The 27,645-nt window shown below is 42.8% G+C and overlaps 2 protein-coding genes across 7 annotated transcripts in view; both read left to right on the top strand.

Moving 5' to 3' along the window:
* LOC311241088 (uncharacterized protein) overlaps positions 1-27,645 on the top strand; it is an 87,787-nt gene that overhangs the window by 30,383 nt on the left and 29,759 nt on the right. For 4 of the 6 annotated variants that reach the window (XM_084329778.1, XM_084329777.1, XM_084329782.1 and 1 more), the window contains one exon: positions 4,108-4,218. The exons of the other annotated variants lie outside the window; for them this stretch is intronic. In XM_084329778.1, coding sequence (XP_084185904.1) covers positions 4,108-4,218 — 111 coding nt within the window. The remainder of the gene's footprint in view (positions 1-4,107; positions 4,219-27,645) is intronic. 6 annotated transcript variants of the gene reach the window in all.
* Positions 8,227-13,777, top strand: LOC311239841 (E3 SUMO-protein ligase ZBED1-like; the record flags this gene model as incomplete). Its single annotated transcript, XM_084328289.1, has 4 exons — positions 8,227-8,326; positions 8,814-9,855; positions 11,226-11,237; positions 13,772-13,777. Exons 1-4 carry the CDS (start codon positions 8,268-8,270, stop codon positions 13,775-13,777), a joined length of 1,119 nt encoding a protein of 372 aa, XP_084184415.1. The 5' UTR covers positions 8,227-8,267.

The raw sequence follows: 27,645 nt of genomic DNA, 5'->3' as shown, positions 1-27,645 counted from the left end.
CCGGTGTTCTGCACTGGCTGCAGGCAGCAGCAGCACTGCAGCCCAATAGGGTCCAGCTGCAGCCAGGTGCTAGTCAGTTTGTGTAAAAATGGCACGCACAATATAAATCAATCTTCATTACCACTTTAAAAACATAGCCGTTAACATTACATAGGCATACACACATCTTGCCATAGCGTTAGCAGTTTGTACAACACAACGCACGTTTTAACTATGGTAGCCCGACGCAGCCCGCAAGCTAATACTGTACAGTCAATGAAATGTCACCGTAGCTACTACTAGCTACTGTAGCAGAGGAGGAAATGGGAGTCTGAGAGGCGGGGTGTTTAAAGACAATGATAGGCGTTTATTCAACATCCAAGAAGGCTAACATACAACTGTTTTACTAACTCCAACCGGGACTATTACCGCTGTCCCACTGCATGTTGATGTTATGAACTCCTCCTAACGTTACCGGAGCTGAAGGTGCCACACGCTAAAATGTCCGTGGGGACCCGCGCCAACCCATAGATAGTTCCAACTCACCGAATTACGTAATCCACCACAGTTGCACTCAATATTTAAATAATGTTAGTCTAAATAAATGTAGACAGAAACATAATAATTTCAAGCAGAAAACGAATCTTTCCATTAAGAACTGACACTCAGGGAATTTAAACATGGTTGATGTAACTGAGGGGTACAATTCCCTGACTGTATTGATAAGTATGGTATCATTAAACCACTACCGCTTTATGTACTTTAATTACTGGCCATACAGTACATGATATATAAATATGATGAACACTTCCCACAATGAATCGGTTCCACACACAGGTGTAATCAAGTATTTATTGCAGCAAAAGATACATAATATACTTCTCTGTATTTTACTTTGGATGCGCTTATAAGGCAAAGGAATGTGCGTAGGCAAATCAATAATGAATGTCCATTCTCTGGTTACGCAGGAGGTAATTATACAACCTGAATCTTAGGGAATTATATCTATGGTACACTAGTAATATATAGCGGGAGATACTGGAAGGGTCCCCCCGGTTGTAAGCCAGCAGGGGTAGAGGATCTGTCGGTAGTAGAGAGTCTGGTCAACGATGACTAAGGAGACTCCAAGTACAGGAGACGGTGCAATAGTCTCTTGATCCACAGACGAATACAGCTGTTCTCCGTAGACTGTAGCTCCACAGTGAAGAAAGCTAGCCGGCCTCAGGCTCTCCGAGGCGCAGACTCGACTGGTCTCCTCACAGGGTAAATCCAACACGTGTAGGCGTCGGCGATTCTCCGCTCCATAAATCACAGGACCAAAACAAATACAATCCAGCCGCAAAGGGCCATGCAGTCGCCGGGCAGATCAATCCAGTGTACATGTCCACACGGTTCTCGTCTAGGTCTCCCCGGGTGAAAGCGCCATGAAAGCAGCCCAGCCTGGATAAGCACTCTAGCTGGTACGAGGAAGCGTTGGTGATGCTGGTCACTGTAGAACTTTAGCCGCACGATACACTATACACAAATAGACTATTACTGACTTAATAGAAATATGTCGCACTCGACGGTATAGCGCCAAACTCTGACAATTCAGTTATTAATTCGCACGCGGTCTCAATGCTCTATTTGGGGCCAAACAGGCCATACTTCACCGCACGGAGTATCGTGGGTGAGGCTTCAACTTATTGGGTAACTCTACTTCTGTATTCACCTGCGCCATATTTATATGCACGGCGAACAATCTAGTGCCAACCTCATTTCTGTCTCGTATCCCTGGGCAAGGCCGGGCATGTACAGACATGTCTTGACGGTGGCCTTGAACCTGACTCTGGAGGCATGGCTCTGGCGCCTGTGGACCGCTGTCCAATAGGAGAACGAAATATTATGGTCTGTACTAGGCTAAAGGGACATTCCGTGTATATGTACAAGGAATATACAAGGGATATCAAACGATATACAAATACTATGCAATATATATCAATCAATAAATATATATATCCAGATCGATACATCGATGTAATTATCAACAATCGAATCGGATTGATGCGATGTAATAAGATCGATTCATATCGATACTCTTATTTTGAAAATCCTGTGGCGAGTCTCATATCCGTCCAAGAACAACAGCAGTAGCTCCGTGTGTGTAGATGTTACAGCATAGCATTCTCCCTTTCTGTGTGTGTGTGTGTGCGCGCGTCTTTGGAAAGACCAGATGAGGTCAGAGGAGTTTGATGTTTAAATGTTATTTAAACATAAACAATATAATACATAATAAATGTAGGCCTATACATGATCATGCAACATCAACAAATTGTTGTAGGAACGGTTTGGGAGAGGGAGGTTGTGAGTTTTGAGTTCCAAAAAAAATTTAGCTTAAAGTTTAAAGCTCAATATATAAAAACGTGGCACTTTACAGTGAACAGGAGGTCTATTTGTATTAAAAACAATAGATTGATTTTCCTTTAAATGTCTGGAAGAGCTCAAAAATACAAATGTCAAATGATATTTTCATTACCTTTTTTTTGTTGATCTAAATGTTACTGATTGTGTTAAATGGGCATATGATATCATCTCATATCGATCGCAGGCACCTGAATCTAATCGTATCGTATTGTATCGTGAGAGACTTTGTGATATCGGCAAATATCGTATCGTTGTCCAAAAAAATCGATATCGTATCGTATCATGATGAAACTGGTGATTCCCACCCCTACCTACAGATAGCAGAACTGATAACGTCGGATCTTATCAATACTCTACCGCCTCCTAGAGGCTCTGATTTTATTCTGTAATGAGTTTACTGTACCCTAGGCTGGTAAAGATATGCCTCTTAAAATGTCTAAACGGAAGTACAGGCTACAGGCTTTCCTGTTTCGACAAAACAATTATAGGAACGTGTGAAGTGCACAATATTTCATTGTTTAAGCCACTGCAACGGCTTTGCTTGAAGAATTTACTACATGACCGGGACGTTAGGGCTGGGCGATATGACCAAAAACGTTATCGCGATAAAATTATAAAATTATTTTCATATAATTCGATATCGATAATTATCGTCGATATAATGTCTGTCAAGTTTAATTAACTTCTTATGCTGCTGCGAATGTCTCAAGTCGAGTTGATGTCGTCATCAGTCTGCGCACGTTAGCCAACAAGCGGAGTATCTCATGACAATAAATATGACACTAAAATACTCTCTTCCGCCACAATATATTGAAACGACGTCCACTGTATATCCCACACTACCATAAACGTGGCCTCAGAATTCAAAACACACACATACTCGGCACGTAAATATATAAAACAGTGCCGTGCAAGCTAGTTATCCTAGCCAGCCTGTTGGTTCTAAGCGGTGCATTCCATGACAATGTGCTAAATATGACACTAAAATACTCTCTTCCGCCACAATATATTGAAACGACGTCCACTGTATATCCCACACTACCATAAACGTGGCCTCAGAATTCAAAACACACACATACTCGGCACGTAAATATATAAAACGACGCCGTGCAAGCTAATTAGCCTAGCAAGCCTTGTTGTTGAGTGAGTCCTACCTCCTTCCGGGTCTCGGCCATCTCCTTCACTGATTGGTTGTTAGCTGTTGTGCGTAAGCACGTCATCACGTAACGTTGGTTGTTGTTAGTGAGTGAGCTGAGCCGAGGCTGAACGGAGCCAAGCTTGGAAAATCGATATATCGAAACTTTGCGACCACGTTTCATGTTTATTTCGAGAAAATAATTTATCGCGATAGTTATCGTTATCGTTTTATCGCCCAGCCCTACGTTCTAGCTTGTTTGCAGACAGGATTCTGGAAAAGTTTGGTCCGTTCGGAGGCAGCTTCCAGGGGAAGTACATACACCGGAAATTCGGCAGTAGTTCTTTACCAGACTTTATCTCACGGAGATAAAACTGGGAACAAGGTTAACTGTACCCCCATCACTCTTTCCACCAAGTGGCAGTGATGCGCAAAACAACCACCACTGAATCTCAAATGAGATAGAACCAATGTTGTCTTGGTTCTTCATGAAATCTTACATTAAATCAAGTTATGCATGCATCCCCAAACACCATCAATGTTTATAACAATAAAAGTCTATTCTGTGTGATTTTCTGATTTTTCTAAAGATCTTGGAGGCATCAAGGCAGTATCTAGAGGATACTCAAAATACTTCACTGGAAGTCCGGAGAAAAGCAGATTTAGCAGCAGCCCCCCAACAGAGAAGAGCGACAAACAAGGTTGAATATCTGTTCCTGTTTATGAAGTGCAATACATTACATCTCTAATGGAGCTAATGGATGACAGCTAATTTGATTTAGTTTCATTTTCAAGATAATCTTCTGTGCATTTTGCCTGCATTGACCAAAATTAGCTGTCATCCAAATATTATTTTAATTTAAGGTTTGGTTTAGGGGTGCACAGATATATCTGTCGGGTATCGGTATCAGCCGATAAGTGCCTTGTTGACAAGCTCAGATTTGCCGATGGCAGTGGCCGATAAATATCCGTCAATTTGTGTCGCGTGAATCTGGTCCACGCGTTCAAACTTTGAAAAAAGTTTCAGTCAAGCGACCTGCACAACGCCGCCCCCACACACACACGCTACTGCATCAAAGTTACTTATGATTAACAAAGGCATTCGTTTTGTGGCATTAACGTTATATAGTTACACGTTCAATAACATCAGCATATTTACCCGACCATAGCAAGCATTACTCATTCATATCTCTCACTTCCTTCCTTTGCTCAGAGAGCCCGTACTGAATTGTACCCATTCTGCAATCTGTTAATAAAGTTTTCAATCAGACAAATGTATAGAAAAGCTTTTATTATAACATTCGTTGCAGTAAAATCATTATGCCTCGTTTAGTACTCCTGCGGAGCGCTGGTAATCTACTCGTGGGCCGCGGGGAGCTAACGTTATTAGCTTTGTTGTTGATCTCTCGCGAAAATCAATGGCGGACTTCCCGGAAGTAAACGAATAAGTGCTTGCCGATTGGTGGTAAGAACAGCAGGAGGTGGGTGCTAGCGGTGTGACGTAATTGGCAGAATCGACTGTCAATCAAAATTGTTCTGTTGTACCTGACACGACACATGTCAAGTCATGTCAAGAGTTTTATTTGTCACGGCATACGAGTATACAATGAAATGCGGGTGGTCTTGCCTTGCATTGCAATGCATGCATTGCAAACTCAGATTATGGAGATATTACTGGAGAACATGGAGCTTTGTTTGAGAGAGATACAGTGAGTGCCGTCTCTTAAACTCTTAAAACTCATAAACTTTTTTGTCTTTTTAGTCAAGTTAGTCTGTTGAAGATGAAAGCCAGTGGGTATTGTATGACTCAGACTTCAGCAATAATCATGAGCATTATTAAATATATAAAAAACACACATGGCATGATGGAATACCATAAACATATTTCTTGTTTCCTTTTTTAAGTAAGTAAAGAGGCCTATGTTCATATCGGTGAGCACAATTTGTAACACAAAAAGAGAGACGTGAAGCCTATTTATTTATTATTTTATTATAATTTTATTTGTTGCCATGCCTAAAATAATTGTCAAGCATAGGGCTAACACATTTTCTTTTTTGTTTAATTTCTTTATTACAGGAAAAGTAGTATGTACATTTACATTCGTCAGTATTATACATTCTCCATCTTTTCATCTTTTCTTCCCCTTTCATTTCCCCTTCCCCTCCTTCATACCCACCCCAGCCCCCCCACATTGAGGTTTTTGAAGACACATCTGCAAAACATCCAAACATACAGCATAGTTGCTACTGGGAAAAAAAAACAGTAATAGTATCAATCAGACCTATCTGTATTATGCACAAATATTTAGATACAAAGAAGCAAAGAAAGAACTAAAAAAACACAAAGAAAACTCCAGCACGGCTGTGGCTGTGGAAGAACTTCATCAATGAGGTTATTTCACTCCTTTCCCTACCCCTGCCCATATTATGTGGTAATTCTTGAGTAGTCCAACCTTCCGCAGCTGCGTCTCCCGTTCCCCTCTCCCTCCCCCAGTTACCCACCCAGCCCCCGGGGGTCTCATTCACATCCATTCATACCAGGACAGGGAGTGGGGGAGATTAGAAAATAGGAATAAAATAACGATAAAAAATAAGGAAGTGTAGTTAGAGGCGTAAAGCTCTATCCTTTCTAAGTTTCTTCGTTGATAGTCAAGATATCGATGTGTTGCAGAAATGGTTGCCAGGTCACTTGGAATGTTTCAAGGGAGCCCTTTAGGGAGAATCTGATTCGCTCAAGCTTAACGCAATGTAGTATCTCATGTATCCATCTGTTGTGAGTAGGTGGGGAAGGGTGTATCCACTTAAAGAGAATAAGTCTCCTAGCGAGGAGGGTAGTAAACGCCACAACTCGTTTTGCAGCCCTAGATATTATCGTAGGGGTATTCGGGATTCCGAAAAAGGCAGTGAGTGGATCTGGGTCTAACGCCACTCGTGACGGATTTTAACCTGAGCCAATCAGAGGCGTCAAATATCCCTTTTTCCCCCTACCGCGGCCGCACCAAGCAGTCATTTGCGAGCAATCTGCAAATTCTCAGGCAAATGCAACCAACCAGAAGGCGAGATTGTTCTGAGTTTACAGCCCTTTCACCTGCCTCCGCTGTGCTCAGCACCAATGAGAAGCTCCCCATTTTCTTATGAGTTTCTGAAACTCCGCCATTGCTCTCTAGCGTCTAGCTCTACTCGCGAGTAAACTTGACTCATCAACAACATGCGGCAACTTTTACGAGACCGTAAGTTCATTTGACTTATTCTAGTCTAAAGAAACATATATATTACTATTGCTATTGATAAATCTAGGTAACGTGAATGCCACAAAACGAATGCCTTTGTTAATCAGAACGTTATTTACGCGACAAGCAGTGTGTTGTTGTTGTTGGTGGTGTTGTTTTGTGTGTGTGCTTGCGCCGGTCGCTTTCTGATAAATGTATGAATGTTGATAAATCTAGGTAACGTTAATGCCACAAAACGAATGACTTTGTTAATCAGAACGTTATTTGCGTTATCAATTGTTTTTAAGCTCAATAAACGTCTTTCTCCCATTTGTCCGGGAGATCTCTGGGTAACAGTACTGTATATTTGCATATCATATGTCACAAATGTAACATTACTATGTAGTATGTCATGTATGTCACTATGAATTGAAAACGGGGGACCCTGATGTAAACAAGACGAACGTCTTTCTCTGGTCTGCATCCCCTTAACAATTGTGTGTATTGAGCTGTACTGTATTGTACCCATTTTGCAATCTGTTAAATATTGATTGATTGTTATTAACAGATTGCAGAATGGGTACAGTACAGCTCAATACACACAATTGTTAACGGGATGCAGACCAGAGAAAGACTTTAGTCTTGTTTACATCAGGGTCCCCCATTTTCAATTCATCATAACATATATGACACACATGACATACAGATAGACAATACTGCTACATCTATACATTTATGACATACCAGATTTACAAATACAGTAGCCTATTGTTTGTGATACAAAAATAGTCTAAAAAGAGTATATACATTTGACGAAGAAACTGTACATTGGAGGTGGGATGGGGGGGGGTTGTAACTGTACATTGGATTATCGACAAAACCTTACTTGGTCCCAAGGAGAGGGTCTCGTGTATTAAATAAAGTTTTCATTCATTCATTCACTCTGGATCTTGTAAATCCAGTAGCAATACACACAATTGTTAAGGGGATGCAGACTAGAGAAAGGTGTTTGTCTTGTTTACATCATCAGGGTCCCCCATTTTCAATTCATAGTGACATTTATGACATACACAACATTAGGGCTGCAACGATTAGTCGACATAATCGACGATGTCGATTATGAAAAATCGTCGACGAGATATTGTTGTGTCGATTAGTCATTAAAAAACAATAACAATAACAATTAATAATAAGTAACTGCAATGCGCAAATGTTCATTTGTAACTGCAATGCACTACAGGAACTGCTGGGGGCAGTATAGTTTCCATTGTCTGACTGCAGTGCATTCTGGTACTTAACGGCACAGCCTGCAGGTAAGAACTTCACTTCAGAAGAAAGAATGAACGGTGGCGGAAGGGAGAGAGAAAGACAGAGGAGATGAGATGGCGGAAGGGAGAGAGAAAGACGGAGGAGATGAATTAAAAAAAGCGAGACCGAGGGCATCAAAGGTGTGGGAATTCTTTACAGATGACAAACCGAAGAAAACTGTTAAATGCCGATTATGCAAGGTGGAATTGGCATTTCACAGCAGCACCACGGCGATGCACGAACATCTAAAACGAAAGCACCCCGGAGCCACGGTGACGTCGTCGGAACATGGGTAAGTTCTAGAGTAGTTAGCCATAGTATTGTATTTTTTACGTTGGAAAACAGAACGTCTCATGGATATGGATATAATGCTTGCTATGCGAACTCTATTGCTGAGGCTTATAGAGGCTGCGCTGCTGCTGTATGTTGTAAGTAACGTTAAACAGCGCCATGCTTAGTAGTTAGTACAGGTGAGGTTACAGCGTTGCTGGCGCTGCTTCACTTTTAGTTTCGTTTGTTATGCCGACCAACCGGATACGGAAATACCTCACGTATATATCTAGTCACTCTGTCTGTAGTCCACAAAATAATATCCCTTAAGCGATAACTCCCTCTAGTGGGAAAACATAGATATTGCATCGCACTATTAATTCTAGCCTAGGTATATATAAGGCTGACTATAATTAATAAAAATAAACTGATAATCTGATACTATAGCCTACAAATTCTGATGATAATTAATACAGCTTTCTGTTTTTTTTGTTCTCTTTCTATTGTAGGGCAAAGCAAACACGTGTGGATGAGTTTGTCCTGAAGAGAGGCTCATGCACCCCTCAAATGGCTGGAGTCTTCACAGAGAGCATCCTCACCATGCTTGTTAAAGACATGAGACCATTATCGATGGTTGAAGATGAGGGCTTTAAGCAGATGGTCACCACATTCCATTCAGGTTACACCTTACCTTCCAGAACTCATTTTACAAAGCTCATGGAGAGAAAGTATGAAGATACTTTTGCTAAGGTTAAAATTGCTCTTAAAGCAAACAAGAACAAGATTGCCCTGACAACTGATGCCTGGACCAGTGTTGCGACAGAGGCATATCTTGGCATCACCTGTCACTTTATAAGTGATGACTGGAAGCTCAATAGCTTCTGCCTCACAACCATGCCACTCGAAGAACGGCACACTGGGACCAACATTGCTACATGGATTGAGCAGGCTGTGGAAAGGTTTGAGATCCCTCCAAGCAAGCTTGTGGCGGTTGTTCATGACAATGGCGCCAATGTCCTGCTGGCTGCTGGCATCTTGGAGAAAAAACATGGATGGGTGTCCATCTGCTGCGCAGGCCACACATTACAGTTGGTGATCAATCATGCACTGAAACAGCCTCTGATTAGTAAAGCACTAGGAGCAGCGAGGTGTCTCGTCGAGCACTTTAAAAGGAGTGAACTGGCTTCAAGCAAGCTGAAAATAAAGCAGAAACAGATGGGCACCCCGGAACACAAACTTATCCAAGATGTCTCTACCAGGTGGAACAGCACCTATTACATGGTGACTCGCCTGCTGGAACAGAGATGGCCACTGACTGCGACTCTGTCTGACCCGGCAGTAACACAGAGAGGGAAACAATACCTGGACCTCAAGCCTGAGCAGTGGACCCTGCTAGATGAACTGGCCAAAGCTCTCCAAGCTTTTGAATGTGCCACTGTCTACCTGAGTGGTGAAAACGATGTGACCGTCTCCGCCCTGCCTCCTCTAGTCAGAGGGCTTCTGAAGTCCACCCACACTGCCTATGATACAGCTCCTGTGCAGGCCTCCCAGGTGGCTGCTTCAGTGGCGACCACTACACGCTGGTCAACAGAGCTTGCCATCAAAGATGGTCACCCAAGCAAAACGATCATTGCATCTGCACTAGACCCACGATTCCGAAAACTAAAATTCCTGACACCAGAGGAGAGGTTCACTGTTCAGAATAAATTACAAGCTCTGGTCCTACAGTCCACTAGGAATGAAGAAGCTGTTGTTCAACTTGACATTAATGACAATGCCACAGCCTCAGCTGAGACAACTAGGTCTGTTTCAGCTCTCGATTCACTGCTTGGAAGTGAGTCAACAGACAGTGACACTGAGAGCAATGATCAGGATGCACGCACACAAGCGATCATTAACGAAGTGCTGATGTACTTCGGAGAGCAGCCCATCTCAAAGACAGAAAATCCCCTGTCTTGGTGGAAGTTGAATGAGGCAAAGTACCCAACCCTTGCATCACAAGCCAAGTCATACTTGTGCATTCCAGTTACTTCCACTCCTTCTGAGCGTCTCTTCTCAGCAGCTGGGAACATCGCCTCAAAGAAGCGGGCCAGCCTCACTCCAGAGCATGTCGATATGCTCACGTTCCTGCACTGCAATTTAAAGAAATTGTAAATGGTGTACTGTGTGTTCCCCTGCAGGAGATGATGATGATCAGACAGACACACACAATACATTATAATTACACACACACACGCACTCCTCTCACTCACAGTGATCAGAGTAAGACACACACACATTGGACACATACACACTCCTCTCACTCACACACAGCGATCAGAGTAAGACACGTACTAACACCACCACCAATACCACCACTACTAACACCACCACCACTACTAACACCACACCACCACCACTACTAACACCACCACCACCACTACTAACACCACCAATACCACCACTACTAACACCACCACCACTACTAACACCACCACTACTAACACCACCAATACCACCACTACTAACACCACCACCACCACTACTAACACCACCACCACTACTAACACCACCACTACTAACACCACCAATACCACCACTACTAACACCACCACTACTAACACCACCACCACTACTAACACCACCACCACTACTAACACCACCACTACTAACACCACCACTACTAACACCACCACCACTACTAACACCACCACCACTACTAACACCACCACTACTAACACCACCACCACCACTACTAACACCACCAATACCACCACTACTAACTCCACCAATACCACCACCACTACTAACATACACCACCAATACCACCACTGTCTGTCACACACATACACACACACACACAGACTCCTCTCACACACAGCAAACAAAAGACCTAGAAGTCTGTCTGATCTGACTCATGTCATCCCCCTCTCCCCCTACAGCTGTTCCACGACGTCAGTACGTCACCCTTCTCTCCTGGTCCTGGACCAAGTTACAGCCCCATCAGCCGTGGTGCTGGGGGCAGATGCTGCTGCTAGTTATTTCTTTTTTTAATATTATTATTTTAGTAGTTATTTAAAGTACAGAGCATGTCGATATGCTCGCACTCACTGCAATTTAAAGAAATTGGTGTACTGTGTTCCCCTGCAGGAGATGATGATCATCAGACAGACAGACACACAATACATTACACAGTTACACACGCACTCCTCTCACTCACACACAGCGATCAGAGTAAGACACACACACATACTCCTCTCACTCACACACAGCGATCAGAGTAAGACACACACACATACTCCTCTCACTCACACACAGCGATCAGAGTAAGACACACACACATACTCCTCTCACTCACACACAGCGATCAGAGTAAGACACACACATACACAAATTACACAGTACAGTACACACACTCCTCTCACTCTCACACAGCGATCAGAGTAAGACACACACACATACACAATTACACACACACACGGACTCCTCTCACACCCAGCAAACAAAAGACTTAGAAGTCTGTCTGATCTGACTCATCCCCGTCTCCCCCTACAGCTGTTCCACGACGTCAGTACTCGGTAGTGTACGTCACCCTCCCCTCCTGGTCCTGGACCAAGTTACAGCCCCATCAGCCGTGGTGCTGGGGGCAGATGCTGCTGCTAGTTATTTCTTTTTTCTTATTATTATTTTAGTTATTTAAACTTAAAGTACAGTGCACTACACTTCCAATTTTGTATTATTTAATTTATTTATCTTAAGTTGTTATGAGTGATTGCACTTGACTCAATGCACTGACTGACTGTATTGTTCTTGACTTCAACATTTCAAATACATTTCATTTAAAGTTGCAAGATCCAAATTCAAATGTTTCATGAGTCATTATTTTAATTTGCTATGGGATCATCATGTTATGATGTTGTTGTTTGGTCCTGACAAGAGTCTTTTTTTTTTTTTGTTGTTGTTTACATTGGTTTTCGATTAGTCGACTAATCGAAAAAATAATCGGCAGATTAGTCGACTACCAAAATAGTCATTAGTTGCAGCCCTACACAACATACATGACATCATGACATTTATGACATAGGGACATACATGCCTTACAGGTATATAGTAATAGTACTGTTACATTTGTCACATATACGATATGCAAATATACAGTACTGTTACCCAGAGATCCTAACAGTAAATATATACATATGATGAGGAGGAGACTGTACATTAGGAGGGGGTGAGTGGGTGGTAAAAAAATATATACAAACGGTGGGGAGGAGACTGTCCATTGTTGTTGTGGCATAATTGCGAAACGTGTTTAGTCCCTTGTTTGTATGATAACAAGCCGTTTAGTTCATGGTTCAAAGTAATGGGAAAGGGTGCTAGCTCGCCATCAATCAGAAGCTAGCCACAAGACTTGCATTCACGCTCTCCAGCACACAGCCTCCCTGCCTGGCACAACAACCACAACAGTAGGGTCTATAGTCACAGTCAGGACAGTAGGCTCTACAAGTAGGCTCCCTTAAAACGCTAACGCTATTAAAAAAAAATACAGTGGAGGTTAAAATAAGAATGACTTGGCCAGAAAAAAAATTCAGTCAGGAGATTTTTTTTTGCTTTAATCCCTGTATTACACGCATCCGTTCTATCCGGATATATCTTTGCTAACCTCGCATTGGTGTAGTGAACTCTATGCAGTATCCTACACTGCAGCAAACTGTGTCTTGCACATATAGAGGAAGTGTGTACCAGGTCTAGTATATGATCCCATTGTTCATCTGTAATGATAATTCCCAGATCCTCGTCCCATTTGGCTTTCAGGGAGTCTAAGCAAGTTGGGTTCATCCAAAATATTATATCATATAAAATTGAGACGAGCCCTTTCCGCCCGGTACCGAGCGATAGGAGAGGGTCAGTCCTAGAGTCTGGAGGACGGCCAGTGAATTGTGGGAATTGGTTCTGAACAAAATGTCTGATCTGGGGAAAAAAACGGAAAAGGTGGGAATTTGTGAGACCAAATTTTTTTCGACAATTCTGCAAACGACGAGAACACACCTCCGGAGTAGACGTGATTAATGGTTAGCAAACCTTTGTTTGCCCAGCTTCTGAATACAGGATCAGAGCAGGATGGCAAGAATAGGTGATTACGAGAGATTGGAGCTAGCCCTGACGGAGCGTGCAGGCCAAATTGTTTCCTAAACTGACTCCAGATTTTCAAAGTTTCCATCACAATTTGGTTCTGAGCCACCTGTTTAATAGGGACCGAAATGGGTAATTGGGATGTTGCCAGAGACCAGAGTGAGTACTTCGAAGAGGAGACTTCCATCCGAGCCCATTGGGGTTGGTCTTCTTCCTCTCTCCTGGTCCTCCAATAAAGGAGTTTGTTTATATTACATGCCCAGTAGTAATAGCGAAGATTAGGCAAAGCCAGACCCCCTTCCGATTTGGGAAGTTGCATAATCGTCCTCTTAATACGTGCTCTTTTGTTACCCCACAGGAATGAACCTATGAGTTGATCAATCGAAGTGAAAAAGGCTTTATTAATAAATATTGGTATATGCTGAAAAGCGTATAGAAATCGGGGTAAGACCACCATCTTTATCAGGTTAACCCTTCCCAGAAGCGAGAGGGGGAGAGAGGACCATCTCGTCAGATCTAGCTTAAAGCGCTCCAGCAGAGGACGGAAATTCTTTGCGAAGCGTTCAGTCTGTGATTTGGCCATAAAAATCCCTAGATATGTGAATCCTTCCGTGGCCCTTTTTAAAGGGGAAAAGCGATTGAGGAAGCCGTTCCGCAGACGCATTAACCGGTAAATATTAACTTTTCTGGAGATTGAGTTTGTATCCCCAGAGAGCTGCCTATGTTGTTCTAGAATATCAAGGATAAAGGGGATGGACGATGACGGATTGGAGACATAAAGTAGGAGATCGTCGGCATACAATGAGAGTTTATGAACCAGGCCGAACCTCTCAATCCCCTCAAATCTAACCTCACTGCGAAGCCAAATGGCTAAGGGTTCTGCGGCGAGCGCGTAGAGCAAGGGAGAAAGCGGGCATCCTTGACGAGTACCGCGATAGAGCGCAAACTGGCCCGACTTGGTACCATTCACATTGACCGAGGCCACCGGGGACGAGTATAGGAGTCTTATCCATGAAATAAAACCCGGTCCCAAACCGAATTTCTCAAGAGTATGGAACAGGTACCTCCATTCCACTCTGTCAAACGCTTTCTCAGCATCTAGCTGTACGCTAAGCTTTTTCACTAGGGGCACACTTGCCCCTAAATGAGAGATTTTAGGGGCAAAAAATATTTTTTAGGGGCACATTTTTAAATAACAATTTTACCATTATTTATATCGATTGTTTTTGATTTAAAAAAAAATAATTATTTTATAATTTTCTTTTTAATAAAATATATATATTATATAATCATACTTGTAGTTGTATTATCTGTGAGACATCGCCACCACGCAACAAGTCAAAATGCTCGCTATATGCAACCAGCTCCACTGTCTGTGTGTACTCGAGTAGCCTCCAGCTACGGCCAGGATTCTCCGGAGCTGCAGCTGGACCCTATACTGTAGCCTCCAGCTACGGCCAGGATTCTCCGGCGCTGCAGTTGGACCCTATTGACTATATTCAGCGTGCCCTCAGCGTTATAAGACATTTGATATTAGGAGCTATCTGTAGCTATTTAGTTTAATGGGACGTTTCGTTTTGAACAGTGAGCTAACGCGAGCTATCATGCACTACTAGACTTGCTGTAGCATTTGTTTATCAGTAGCTAGCCGGCTGGCAGGCTCACCGAGGTCCCAGTGTCCCACTAGAGACTAGTGTTTACAACAGCCACGGGTGCGGGAGGGAGGAGGAGCAGCAGACGCCGCAGCTCTCTCCGTGTGTCTGAGTTCAGTTCAGTTCGGCTCACTATAGGAGGTCGAACGCGTCGAAAATATGAAGCAATACTAACTTTACTTTTCTTCATAGCTAAATGAATCAGACAGTCAGCCAGTCTATCAGAGTGAGTGCTCAGTCGATTGTTCCCGCTGATCATACCTGTTGAGTGCTCACTGCTCAGCTCGCGTGAGTGACGTCATCGCGTCATCACACGCCTTGGATAATTTAGGAGTGAAATGCGAATGCAAGGCTTGAAAGCACTACTCGCAAGCCCGCCCCCAGATAATATTTACCAATCGCAACGGCCAATTAAAGGGGCAAGAGTAGTCTCTCGATCTTACTAGTTGAGAGCAAGTCATATTGTGATTGGAGCTGGAGTCGTTTCTTGTATAGAGCAGGAGTTGGTTTAGATGAATACTGAATGTCCAATCGTTTAATCTCATCTGATATATCCGTTAATTTGGATTGTTCCTGCTTCCCAAAATGAGAGGTAAAGGAGATGGCCTGTCCGCGGAGAGATGCCTTAAAGGCCTCCCAGAGCATGTCACTGCCAACTTCAGGTGTCGTTTATCTCAAAGAAGACTTTTATTTGTGCATGGATAAAATCCTTAAATTCAGGTTCAGATAGTAAGTGGGAATTGAATCTCCAAAATTTAGAGGGTGTTCTACCCTGGGGGAAGTTAATTTCAATGGATGTCGGGGCATGATCGGAAATGACTATACTATGGTACTTAGTAAAAAGAAGTTTATCCTCGAATAAGTGTGGTGGACATGGGAGAAGAAGGAGAAAAGTTTATCGGTAGGAAATTTTGCTCTCCAAGGGTCTATAAGGCCAAGTTGTTCCATATGAAATTTCAGGATGTTCGCTGCTTTGGAGATGGTAGTTTGTCTATCCGAGGACCTATCCAATTCTATGTTTTGGACCTGGTTAAAGTCTCCTCCGATAATTATGTGATGATCATTAAGGTTAGGTATCGAGGAAAATAAGTTGGACACAAATTTATCATTGTCCCAATTTGGCGCATATATTGAGGCCAAAACCACTGGAATATTTTGCAGCCTGCCCGACACTATAACATATCGTCCGTCAAGATCAGTTAGAATGGTGGCAGGCTCGAAGGGTACATCCTGCAGCTCCCCTGGCTTTTGCTGAGAATTTAGAATGAAAAACGTGTCCCATCCATGCTCTCTTAATGCGGGGGATATCTGAGGTGCAGATGTGTGTCTCCTGTAAAAAAACAAAGGTCACCCTTGAGGTGTCGTAGATGGTTAAGTACCTTATTAGCCTTGATAGAGCTATTCATCCCTTTGACATTCCATGAGACGAAGCGGATGTTCCTGCCCGTCACTGCCATGTTCTGTCAAGTATATACATACCTGATTTGAGAAGATAAAACATTAGAAGAGAGGAGAAAGGTAGAGGGGGATAGAGAAAAGGGGGGGGTGGTGGGAGTTGACGCACACACATACACCCACACAACCATACTCACCCGGGGGTACATCCCTTGGTCCCTATGGGAACAGCAACAGCCTCTGTATCTCTCAGGATACTTTCCTTCCGGTGGGGACTTCATCCTCACTCCCCTTTTCCCCCCTCTCTCCCATCAATTTCGAAAAGCCTCCAATATGGTTACGTATAAACCTTTAAATTGTGTTAAAAGAACATTCGAACTGCCAGAGAAATAAGAAATAAAAGCCAAAACAAAAAAAGGGATGCTTAAATTCAAAAATTTAAGACTTGGATAAAAATGAAAGATACTTGCAACACAACTCGGGGCTTATCCATTAGAGATTAGACATAAAAGCGCTACCAATGACTCCCAATAAGGAGTGTGGACCATAGAAAGTTAAGAGTGGACAAGTAAACCGAGGCGTTACAGTGTGTGTAGGTCAGCCTATAATTCCGTGGACCTGGGCAAAGCCCGCCTCCAATTTACGGCAGCTCGGGGAGAGTGTCTTTAGCCCCTGCTACCAAGCCCACTAGGGATATCAAGATTGCAAAACCAAAACATAGTTGAAAAAGAGGTGCCACTCTCCTCTCTTCTCTTCCCCCCTTTCTCCTTCTGCCTATTTAAAAAACAAAAAAGTATATACCGTAATTCCTCTAATAGTAACCCCGGCTTGTATTTGTTTCAACTGTAGCGGATACCAGGCTTGTATTAGGAGGAGGCATGTATAAGAGAGAGGCCTATATTTCTAATTTTCAAACAGATCATAATGAATAAATCAACATTTTGTGTCAGTTTGAACCCAGTAAAATGTACTGGGTTCATTTATTGAAACCAAGTACTGTATGAAATACGGTAGTAAACAGTGCAATTACAGGTGGTCAAAAAAAGTTAAATAAAGTAAAATAGTGCAATCACAATACTGGTATAATAATAATAATAATAATAACTTTTTAACGTTTTATACAATTCTGAGGTAGGCTTACTCTCTTGGTAAACATTAACACCATACCATTATATGGTATTTACTGCACAGCCAGGCCAGCATATAACAACAATAACAAAATATATTGCCTATGGTAAATCCGTTGAGGGAAATACCGTAATTCCTCTATACATGAAACCCGGCTTGTATTAGGAGGCCGGCTTATAATTGCTTAGCTCAACAGCGCACCCCGTCATTAATAGAGACCCGGTTTTTAATTGAATACCGGTTACTATTAGAGGAATTACGGTACATACATTTAAAGAGTAAAATATTAATAAACATGAGGTATATGCAGCTTCAGGGGTTACACAATCCAGGGACCTCACAATGTACCTAAAATATGTACAGGGAGGTAATATGGTTAGTCACATTCTGCAGTGTCAGAGACCTATACCTTAAGACATTAAAAAGAAGCGTGTGCAAATTGAATTGGTTCAGTCAGTACCTTAGGTGCTTCTTGAAACCTGCATACACAACCCCCACTACCCAATAGGTACTATCCGGTTTATGTGTATTGAGACATTCAAATATTAAGAGGAGCATGTTCACCCTGAATATGCTCACCCTGCATAGTCATATGTATATAAGTAAATACATACAAAAGAAAAGACAAATTAAGATAAGAAAAAAGGAAAAAGATTATATACATATATAAAAAAAAAAATTAGAAATAAAAAAAGAAAGGGGGGGGGGGACAAAAACAAAAAATACAAAATAGGGAGCAGAAGAAAACGGCACGTAATCATTCACAAGGTCATGGCTATAGCAACCTGGTTGGCATATGGTTCCTTTTGAAGGAGTCCCTCCGATTGAAATAACAATAGTCCCCTTCTGAGGCTTTGGCGGACAATCTATAGGGACTGCGCACTATAATAATATAGCCAAGGTCCACAAGTTCAGCCGAACACTCAGTACGTCGTAATCATGTCTAATGCTGTTGGCGTTGGTTTCAGCTGTCCCCGAGTGTCCGTTGGGCCTAGGTAAATGGCCTAGTAAATTCAGACCCAGTCACTGCACATTGAGTACTCCTAACGCGTACATATAGAACCTTCATTATCCTATCAAACCGATCCCTTCTGTTTATTTAGCAGCCCCTAAACAGAGGAAACGTCTACAGTTTGAATGAGAGAGAGACATATGTAAGATAAGGGCTATCAAAGAATAATGAAAAAAAGCAAAAGGGCGTCAGAAATACGGGCAAAATATAATCTGCGTCGGCTGTTTGGGAAGCATAGAGTTCAGTTTCAGAAGCCAGTCCGCTTAATGTCAATAGCATCCCCCCATGAGGTCTAATTATCTGGGCCCCGTTCCCCGTACCTGGCTAACTGAGTTAGCCGGATAATTTCCAGCATAGCCTGACTTAAGCCAGACCTTTCCATTCCCTGACGCTCGATTGTCTAAATCACCATGACAACAGATCAAAAAGTTTGAGCCTGGTCGAGGGCAGGGTTAAGTTCAGTTAGCTGGATGAACCATGGCCACGCCCCCGCAAAGAAATGCCAGCTTGCTTCCTGAAATTATTCTCACAGTCTAGATCTGCATTATACCATTCTGAATTATGTTCTTGTGCTTCATTCTTCTAGAGGGGGCTTTTGAAATGTAAAATGGACCCAAAATGCTGATACTAAATTAACTTTGTCCTAAATAATGCACGTTATATATACCGTGGCGCTCGCTAGGTGCGATGTACACATTATGTGGTTATTTTAATGTGAATCCCGCGGGGATATTTTTAATGATTGAAACCTATCGCTCGTTTGGCTCTGATTCCTTTCATATTCTCCGCTGTGGATGTTTAACGGAGCGCCTGGATTTTGTTTCATTCAAGCATAAATTGAAACGTTATGCGTGGATTGTGGCCACACCTTCGCAAATAATGGCATGTCCCTTCCTCAGAGATCCGATTGACGAAGAAGCAATCATAGTCCGATTAGCATTTCATAGAGCGAGAGTGCTTAGGGATCGCCAAGATCCGTTAGCTCATACTAATGAGTTCCTGTACGAGCGCTATAGATTTAGCAGACAAGGAATCATTTACCTCCAAGACCTTCTCGGGCCATACCTTGTTAATCAAACACGCCGCAGCAGAGCGTTGAGTGTCACCCAGACCCTCTGCATTGCCTTGCGTTTCTTTGCCAGTGGTACCTTCCTGTACACCGTAGGCGATGCGAAGAACATCAGCAAAGCCGCTACATGCCGTGCTGTTCGCAAAGTATATTTGGCCTTGAAGAAGTTCATGGATGACTTCATTACATTCCCTGGCCGTGTCCAAGTGAATGTAATCAAAGAGGGCTTCTATGGAATTGCGGGTAATTGAGTTATTCAATATTCCACCATTTAATTAAAGTGCATTTATATATCACTATTCCTTACGGAGCTCATTATTATTATGCAGAGTTTCCAAATGTCATTGGCGAAGTGGACTGCACGCACATCAAACTCAAAGCACCCTCTGGCCCAAACAAGGGTGATTTTGTGAATCGAAAAGGCTTTCACAGCATTAATGTGCAGGTAGGCCTACTTATGACAATTCCCCTCAAATTATATTGCTATAAAAACAATCATATTTATTTTAACATAGGGGTCATCATGGACCTTGCAATTGCCTGCTGTATGGTACTGTACAATACCCATGACTTGACCGCAATTCATCTTAGATGATCTGTGACTCCACCTGCCTCATCACCAATGTTGAGGCCAAGTGGCCGGGCTCCGTCCACGACTCCAGAGTATTCAGAGAGTCTGCACTGTGCAACAGCTTCGAGCAAGGTATAGCAAATATCATGTAATTTAGAAAATGCTTATTTCATGTAGAGGTGATCTAACATTGTATATTATATACTATAGGTCATTACGATGGACTCCTAATTGGAGACAGGGGTTATGCATGCAAGCCCTACTTCATGACCCCCTATCCAGAGCCAACACCAGGGCCTGAAGCCCGTTTCAACGGGGCTCATGCTCGGACGAGAGCCTGGATAGAAATGACCTTCGGCCAACTGAAGGCCAGATTCACGTGTCTGCGCGGGCTGCGGGTGGCACCAGACAGGGCATGTGACATCACTGTGGCCTGTGCAGTGCTCCACAATGTGGCAACACTGAGGAAGGAGAGGGTCCCAGTCATCCTGGACCATCCTGAGGATGACCTACAGCCAGTCCACTTGGACGAGCAGACCGGACAGGCTGCAAGGAACAGAATTGCCCACCATCATTTTGGTTAGGTGTTGAGTTAATTTAGATTAATGTTGGACTCATTTTACGTTTTCCTCTTTTTATGTTTGCATGTTTAATTTATATGGTTATAGGCTTTGCCACCCTCTTTGCTTTCAAGTTATACCCATTCATAGAGGAACATGTACAAGAAGAAGAAGAGATCCATGTTGTAGAATAAAGCCTTTATTGATTTTGACTGCTGTCCGCCTGTAAATGAAAGTGCACACAAAAAAGAATTTCAGTTAAGTTGCATTTCATGCCAAAGCTCACAAATACTTTAGGCAAAGCTTCACAACTTACATCCAGCTGCCGATCGAGCAATACTAGTTGCTTGTGGAGTTTGCGAATCTTGAGCCGGCGGTACTCAAGGCCAGACTCCAAAAACAGGATCTCCGCCCTCAATTTCTGCTTATATAGTGACTGGACACTCTAAATTAAAAGAAAGGAAATTAATGTGTGGTGGTCAGATGGCAACTAAACTCAGACCTCCCCTCACAATGTGAGGGTATTAAATGATGACTCACCTCCCCATCCCCAGCTGAGTGAGAGGGGCCAGGCTCCGGCTGTGGTTCAGTACCTGCCTAAAGGAATGCATTGATTTAGTCCAAATACCACTCGCAGGGAGTGAGTTGGATAGGAGTATTAGTTTCCACAACTTGTTTTTACCACATCGCCGGAACACTCAGTCAACGTGTCCTCGTCATCGTCTGCACTGTCCGCCTGTTAGTGAATTAGGAATTATTAGGAACTTTGGAGAATTGTCTTTGGTTTTTTAAAAGACACGCACAATGAACATGTATGAATTGATGGTTTTATTTCGGCAATGTAGCAATGTAGTAGAACCTTTTATAAAAGAAAGAAAATGACCGACAACGTGTAGGCTGAAGCAGAGGCTTATAATTGCTATATACCCTTTTTACATTACATTATTTACCAAAAACACCGACATAATTCAGTAGATAATATTGTAATGGTTTGGGATATTTTTCAATAATCTTCTGATTATTGATTTTTTGATTGCTAAAATAGAACCATTACACAATGATGCAGCAATATCAACTTACATCAGTGGTCTCCTCTCCAACCGGGACGGTTGGAACGGTCATGGAAGGTCCAGACACTGCAAAATGTGACGATGGTTAACTAAATGAATAATCATGAAAGAAACTCATAGAATGAAGTGCACCTATACCTTTGAGATGAGGGCTCCTAGTATTACTCCCAACCTCTCCGGAGGAGCTGCCCCCAGCTACACCCTCCATGATGGGTCTTCCCCTGTTGTGCTGGAGGGCCAGCTCCTCGGCAGGAGTAAAATCTGGAGTCTTCGGTCCCCCCCCCCCGTCTTGGCCATGTCAGCCCTCTTTTTGTTTGCTGAAATATGAAGGATCATACGACATTGACAAGCTGTTCAATACAATACCATGGCACAAATTGTATTAATTCACTCACTCACCATTCTGAATGATGTTCTTGTGCTTGGTTTTGACCTGCTCCCATGTCCTTTTGGACTCTGGGTTGTTTCTATACATGGGGGTTGAAAGCACTCATAATTATATGACAGTGTTGGTAGTACACCATAGCATATCATTATTGTAGGAAATGATTAAGGTGGACTCATGAATAATGTAAGAATAGAGAGGATCACACGCAATTTCATTTCACTGCTTCAATGTATTGAATGTCTGACCTAATACATATCCTCATATACGTATCTATTAATCCATATCAATTATATGAATACGCTTTGGGCTTTTGTATCTACTTATTCTGAAAGTTGTAATAATAAATAATATACATTTGCCCAACACTTACGCATTTAACTTATCGGCAATATGTTGCCACGCACCCTGCCTTGCCCTCGCAGCGGTGGCAGTGTTGGACTTCGCTATTATAATATGTTTGTATTCCTCGAATGTGTGCATTAGCATTTCCTGCTCCGCAGGGTTGAAGAAGGTTGCTCTGACTTTTGCCATTCTCGCCGAACATCTGCATTTCTGCAATCAACCTCTGATGCCTTTTAAGGTGACGCGGCCGCGCGCAATTATCCAGAGTAGTCAATTCTGGTTTGAGTTAACGAGAGTCAATCGGCCTTCGAGGAACATGAATAGCCTGGCTTCAATCATCTCGTTAACTGAATCTGGATAATGGGACTCTTGATCGACTTAGTTGAACCAGGTACGGGGAATAGGGCCCTGGTCTAACGCAGTCGACCAATGTAGCCCAACCAATGTCTATAAATTCAGTCTCGCATTCTACATTCATTGTTCATTGTTCATTGCTCCCGGCGTCAGATTAGCTTACCACTGGGTATACGTTAGGTAGCCGTCCACGCTAGGCTAACTTAGCCTTGAGGTACGCTTCGGCATCCCCAACAGACGTGAAGCGTATTCTGTCCCCGCTCTCTTCCGTGATCATCAGTTTAGCAGGGTAGTGGAGACTAGGCCTCAGCCCCCGCTTGTAAAGTAGTGCCATCACATTGCGGTACGGTGCTCGCTGTTCCAACACAGCCGGGGTATAATCCTCGTAGAAAGCAATTTGTTGACCGTCTTATAGCATCTCCGCCCTTCTCTTCCTGGCCTCCCGAATCACCCGTTCTTTAGTTTGATAGTTTTTTTTTATCTTTAGTTTGATAGTTTTTTTTATCAATTTTTTTTATTATTAATTACATGAAACAAGACAACACATTAACCACAATCACAATACACAGAACTTCACAGGAAAATAACAAAAACAATAATAATACAGAAATAACAATTTATAAATTATAAAGACAAAAAGAAAAGAAAATAGAGTTCAACCTTTTTAAATTTTTTTATTTCAAGGGGTGCTATCTAATAAATGACCAAATAGTGAAGAAATAGCTAAATAGCTGCCCCCCAATAAAATCCCCAGTTAAATTCAAGACATAACAAAAGACAAGACAGACAAGACATTTCCCCCTCCCATGAGACCGCCGGACTCCCCCGAACAAGCACCCCAACCCCGCTCAGCCGCACACGGCAGTCCTGACCTTCTCAGCTGCTGCGAACCACAGGTCAATCCCAGCCTGCCCCACCCCAATCACCCGCGCCGTGGATATCTCAAGATAAATCACATCCAACAGTGTTAGGGACCAGTTAATCACTGTGAGCTTCTCAGGCTCCTTCCACCTCAATGCTATTAGCTTCTTCGCTGCTGTGACGCCCGCTAGGACAACCCTTTTCAGTTGTACGGACGTGGGTAGTGTTGTTATATCGTTCAGGAGTAGCGTAACAGCTGTGAATGGGATAGTTAAGCCACACAGATCTGAAAGTTTGTCCGTTATTGACCTCCAGAAGCGGGCCACTGGTGGGCAATCCCAATACATATGCATATAAGTGCCAGTGGCCTTTTGAGAGCACAAAGTGCACCGAGAGTCTGTTATCAGTCCCATAGCAAATAGCTTCCTAGGTGTAAGATAGGTCCTATGAATATAATTAAAATGAATTTGCTGGTGATTGGGGTTGCGGGAAGACAATGCCACATTTGCCCAAACATCATCCCAGTCAAACTCGGGGTCCAACTCCGGGATATCCACACGCCAGATTGTATCCAATGATACATTTATATACGTGGATTGAATTAAGAGCGTATAAAAGTCTGAGACAAACCCTCTGGAGGTCGACCTGTCCACTATGAGCCTGAGGAAGGGGTGTGGGTGCAAAGCTTGAGCCCACGGCACGCCATGCACCCTCAGCGCTGACCTTAGTTGAAGGTAAAGAAAGAAGGACTCGCCGGGAAGATCATAAAATTCTCTTAAGTCCTGAAACGCACGGAGGCCGTTCTTATCATAAATATCCTCCAGAGTATGAACTCCCCTCCTCTGCCATTGAGGAATATTAACCGGCTTGTGCCCAACAAGTAATTGCTGGTTATTAAAAATTGGAGAGTCCAGGTGCCATGGTCATTTAACCCCACACGACTTCTGTACATTACGCCACGTTTGGATCACGTGAGTTATGATCGGTCCATACCTCAGCCGGCATTTCGAAATAGAGACAGTGGAGTACACCACATCCTGCAATCTTAGCGGTGAGACCGCCGCCGCTTCTAAGGAGCGCCAAGATACAGCATCTACAGGGTCTAGCCAGCACATCAGAGGTCTCAGTGAAAAGGACCAGAAATAAAGCTTAAAATCAGGGATTGCGAGGCCCCCATCTTGTTTCCTACGTTGAGTAGTAGCTCTTTTGATTCTCGGGCGTTTGTTATTCCAGATAAACTTAGATACCATCGATTGTACCTTGCGCCAGTGGTCTATTGGAGGGGGCAGGGGGAGCATTGAGCTAACAAAATGTATCCTAGGCAGGACGTTCATTTTGATTATGGAAGCCCGGGTTTGTAAGGAGTTAGGAAGGGACGACCATCTGTCTAGATCCTGGCGTATTTTATCATAAGTACCCGTGAAGTTGTACTTAGTAGTTTGACTCAGCGCGGGGAATATCTCTATGCCTAAGTATTTAAAATGTTCCACTATGGGGATATCAGCTGGTAGTCGCACCGCCTTGGCCAGTTCATTAAGAGGTAGGCAGGCTGATTTGTTCCAATTAATCTTAAAGCCTGACAATTTACCAAAGTCTTCGATTATTCCCAATAATTTTGTGGCCGACCGGGAAGGGTCGTCCATAGAAATCAATAGGTCTTACCCCCTCCAGAGGGTTATTGGAAAAGATTACACTCCTCCACATACAAATTTATTTGGAATAACAAACCACCACGTATAAAAAGATCCACCGCACAGAGAAATAAAGCAGATGGTGGCATGGCATTTCCAGATTTTTTCCTATATTTTAAGGCGTACTCATTAAGTCCATTGACAACATGGTTTGACTCCCAAGCATTAGCATCTTGGAGAAAAATAGAAGAAAACATAGTAGCCCCACATAGACTGAAGGACATAGCATACACTAAACTACCAATCAAGCACTGTGAACGAAAATTTGGCCCCATAATTACTCATGCGATCCGGATATGGCGTGAATCACAAAAAAAAAATCCTAACCCACAAGAATGGCACAATCATACTCCCTTATTCAATAACAATGCTCTCTTAATTGGAAAACGACCTATAAGATTCCCTATATGGGAAGAGCAAGGCATACACTCATTAGGGGATGTTTTTAACAAACAGGGTTTTTGTAGTGATAAAGAAATACGCAAAATTTTTTATCTCACCAAGTCCACATGGCTTTTTCACAAACAGTTAGAGCTATGTTTGAAGTCTCACGGTGTTCCATTAGACAGACCAATTGAACACCACAGATACCACAAATTCTTCTACTCAAGAGAGACATCGAGAGGTTTTGTTTCAGAATTTTATCATCAATTACTAACGTCCTCGTATGAAACCCTCCAACTTGACTCTGTCTGGAGGAGGGATATACCAGACCTGGAAAATGACTTTGATTGGCAAGGAGCCTGGGCAAATGTCCGACTTACATCAAGGAACCCGGATCATCAACAAATCAATCTTAACTATATTCACAGGACATACTTGACTCCTATAAGACTGTGCCGAATGGGGCTCAAACAAGATTCCAAATGCACCCAATGTACAAATGGGGACGAAGGGACATTTATGCACATGTATTGGGACTGCTCACCAGTTAAGGCATTCTGGAAAGATGTGACCCAACAAATATCAAAACTCGTATCTTGGAATATACCTGTACACCCCTCGGTATTGCTGTTGAATGATGTTTTTGAGTTTGCAGTGAATCCACAGCTAAAGAGATTGGTTTTATCGGGTATCACAGTAGCCAAAAAGCTGATCGCATCACGCTGGTTTCAACCGGAAAAAATGTGCCGTAAAGTTTGGTTTCTTACATATCTCGATGTAATTTACCATGAAATATCTACAGCAAGAATTCTGGGTCTCAATGAATCCAAAATGTCAATGTGGTTAGAAGTGGTGGAGAGAATAAAAGCTAGCTTATAATGGTAGTGTCTGGTTAGGTGCGAGGGATAGTGGAGGTACTTCTCAAGGTGGGGTCCGGGAGGGGGGGGTTCGAGCTGAGCATATGTGTGTAGGGTATTTTTTTAGATAACAGGTATTATGGGTATATCTTATATAAAACAACTAACCAAAAGGTGATCTCATTGGATGTGCCCTGACAATTAATGCTTGTATATCTTATCGTGTGTTGTCATGTTTGTTTATATGTTTGTTTAAAAAATAATAAAAAAATAAAATACAAAAAAAAGAAATCAATAGGTCATCCGCATAGAGAGCAATTTTGTGTGGTGTATTATTGATCATTATGGGGACGATGTCCTCCGATTGCCTAATAAATTGGGCCAATGGTTCGAGGGAAAGCGCGAATAGTCCTGGGCTCAGAGGACAACCCTGTCTAGAAGATCTGGAGACTGGGAAAAGTGTGGAACAGTTTTTGCCTGTCAGTATCATTGCCGACGGCGAGGCATACAGGACTTTAATCATATGAATAAAATTCTTTCCAAGACTCATGACCTCAAGAACCTTCCACAGGTATGACCATTCTAGTCTGTCAAACGCCTTCATGGCATCCAAAGACAGAACTGTGGACGGAGCTGTATTGTCTTTACTGTTATCGACTACATGCAACAGCCTCCTAAGATTATCTGCAGCCAGGCGCCCCGGGATAAAACCAGTTTGATCGCAGTGTACCAATACCGTCATAAATCTCTGCAGGCGGCGGGCCAGCACCTTGGCAAACACTTTTAAATCGGCCCCGAGAAGACTCAAGGGCCTATAGCTACAAGTCAAGTCAAGAGTTTTAATTGTCACGGCATACAAGTATACAATGAAATGCGGGTGGTCTTGCCCGCAACGATG

The sequence above is a fragment of the Notolepis coatsorum genome (assembly GCF_963971535.1).
Source record: "Notolepis coatsorum genome assembly, chromosome: 14".
In the NCBI taxonomy this organism is placed as follows: Eukaryota; Metazoa; Chordata; class Actinopteri; order Aulopiformes; family Paralepididae; genus Notolepis; species Notolepis coatsorum.
This window is presented reverse-complemented; position numbering and strand designations above follow the sequence as displayed.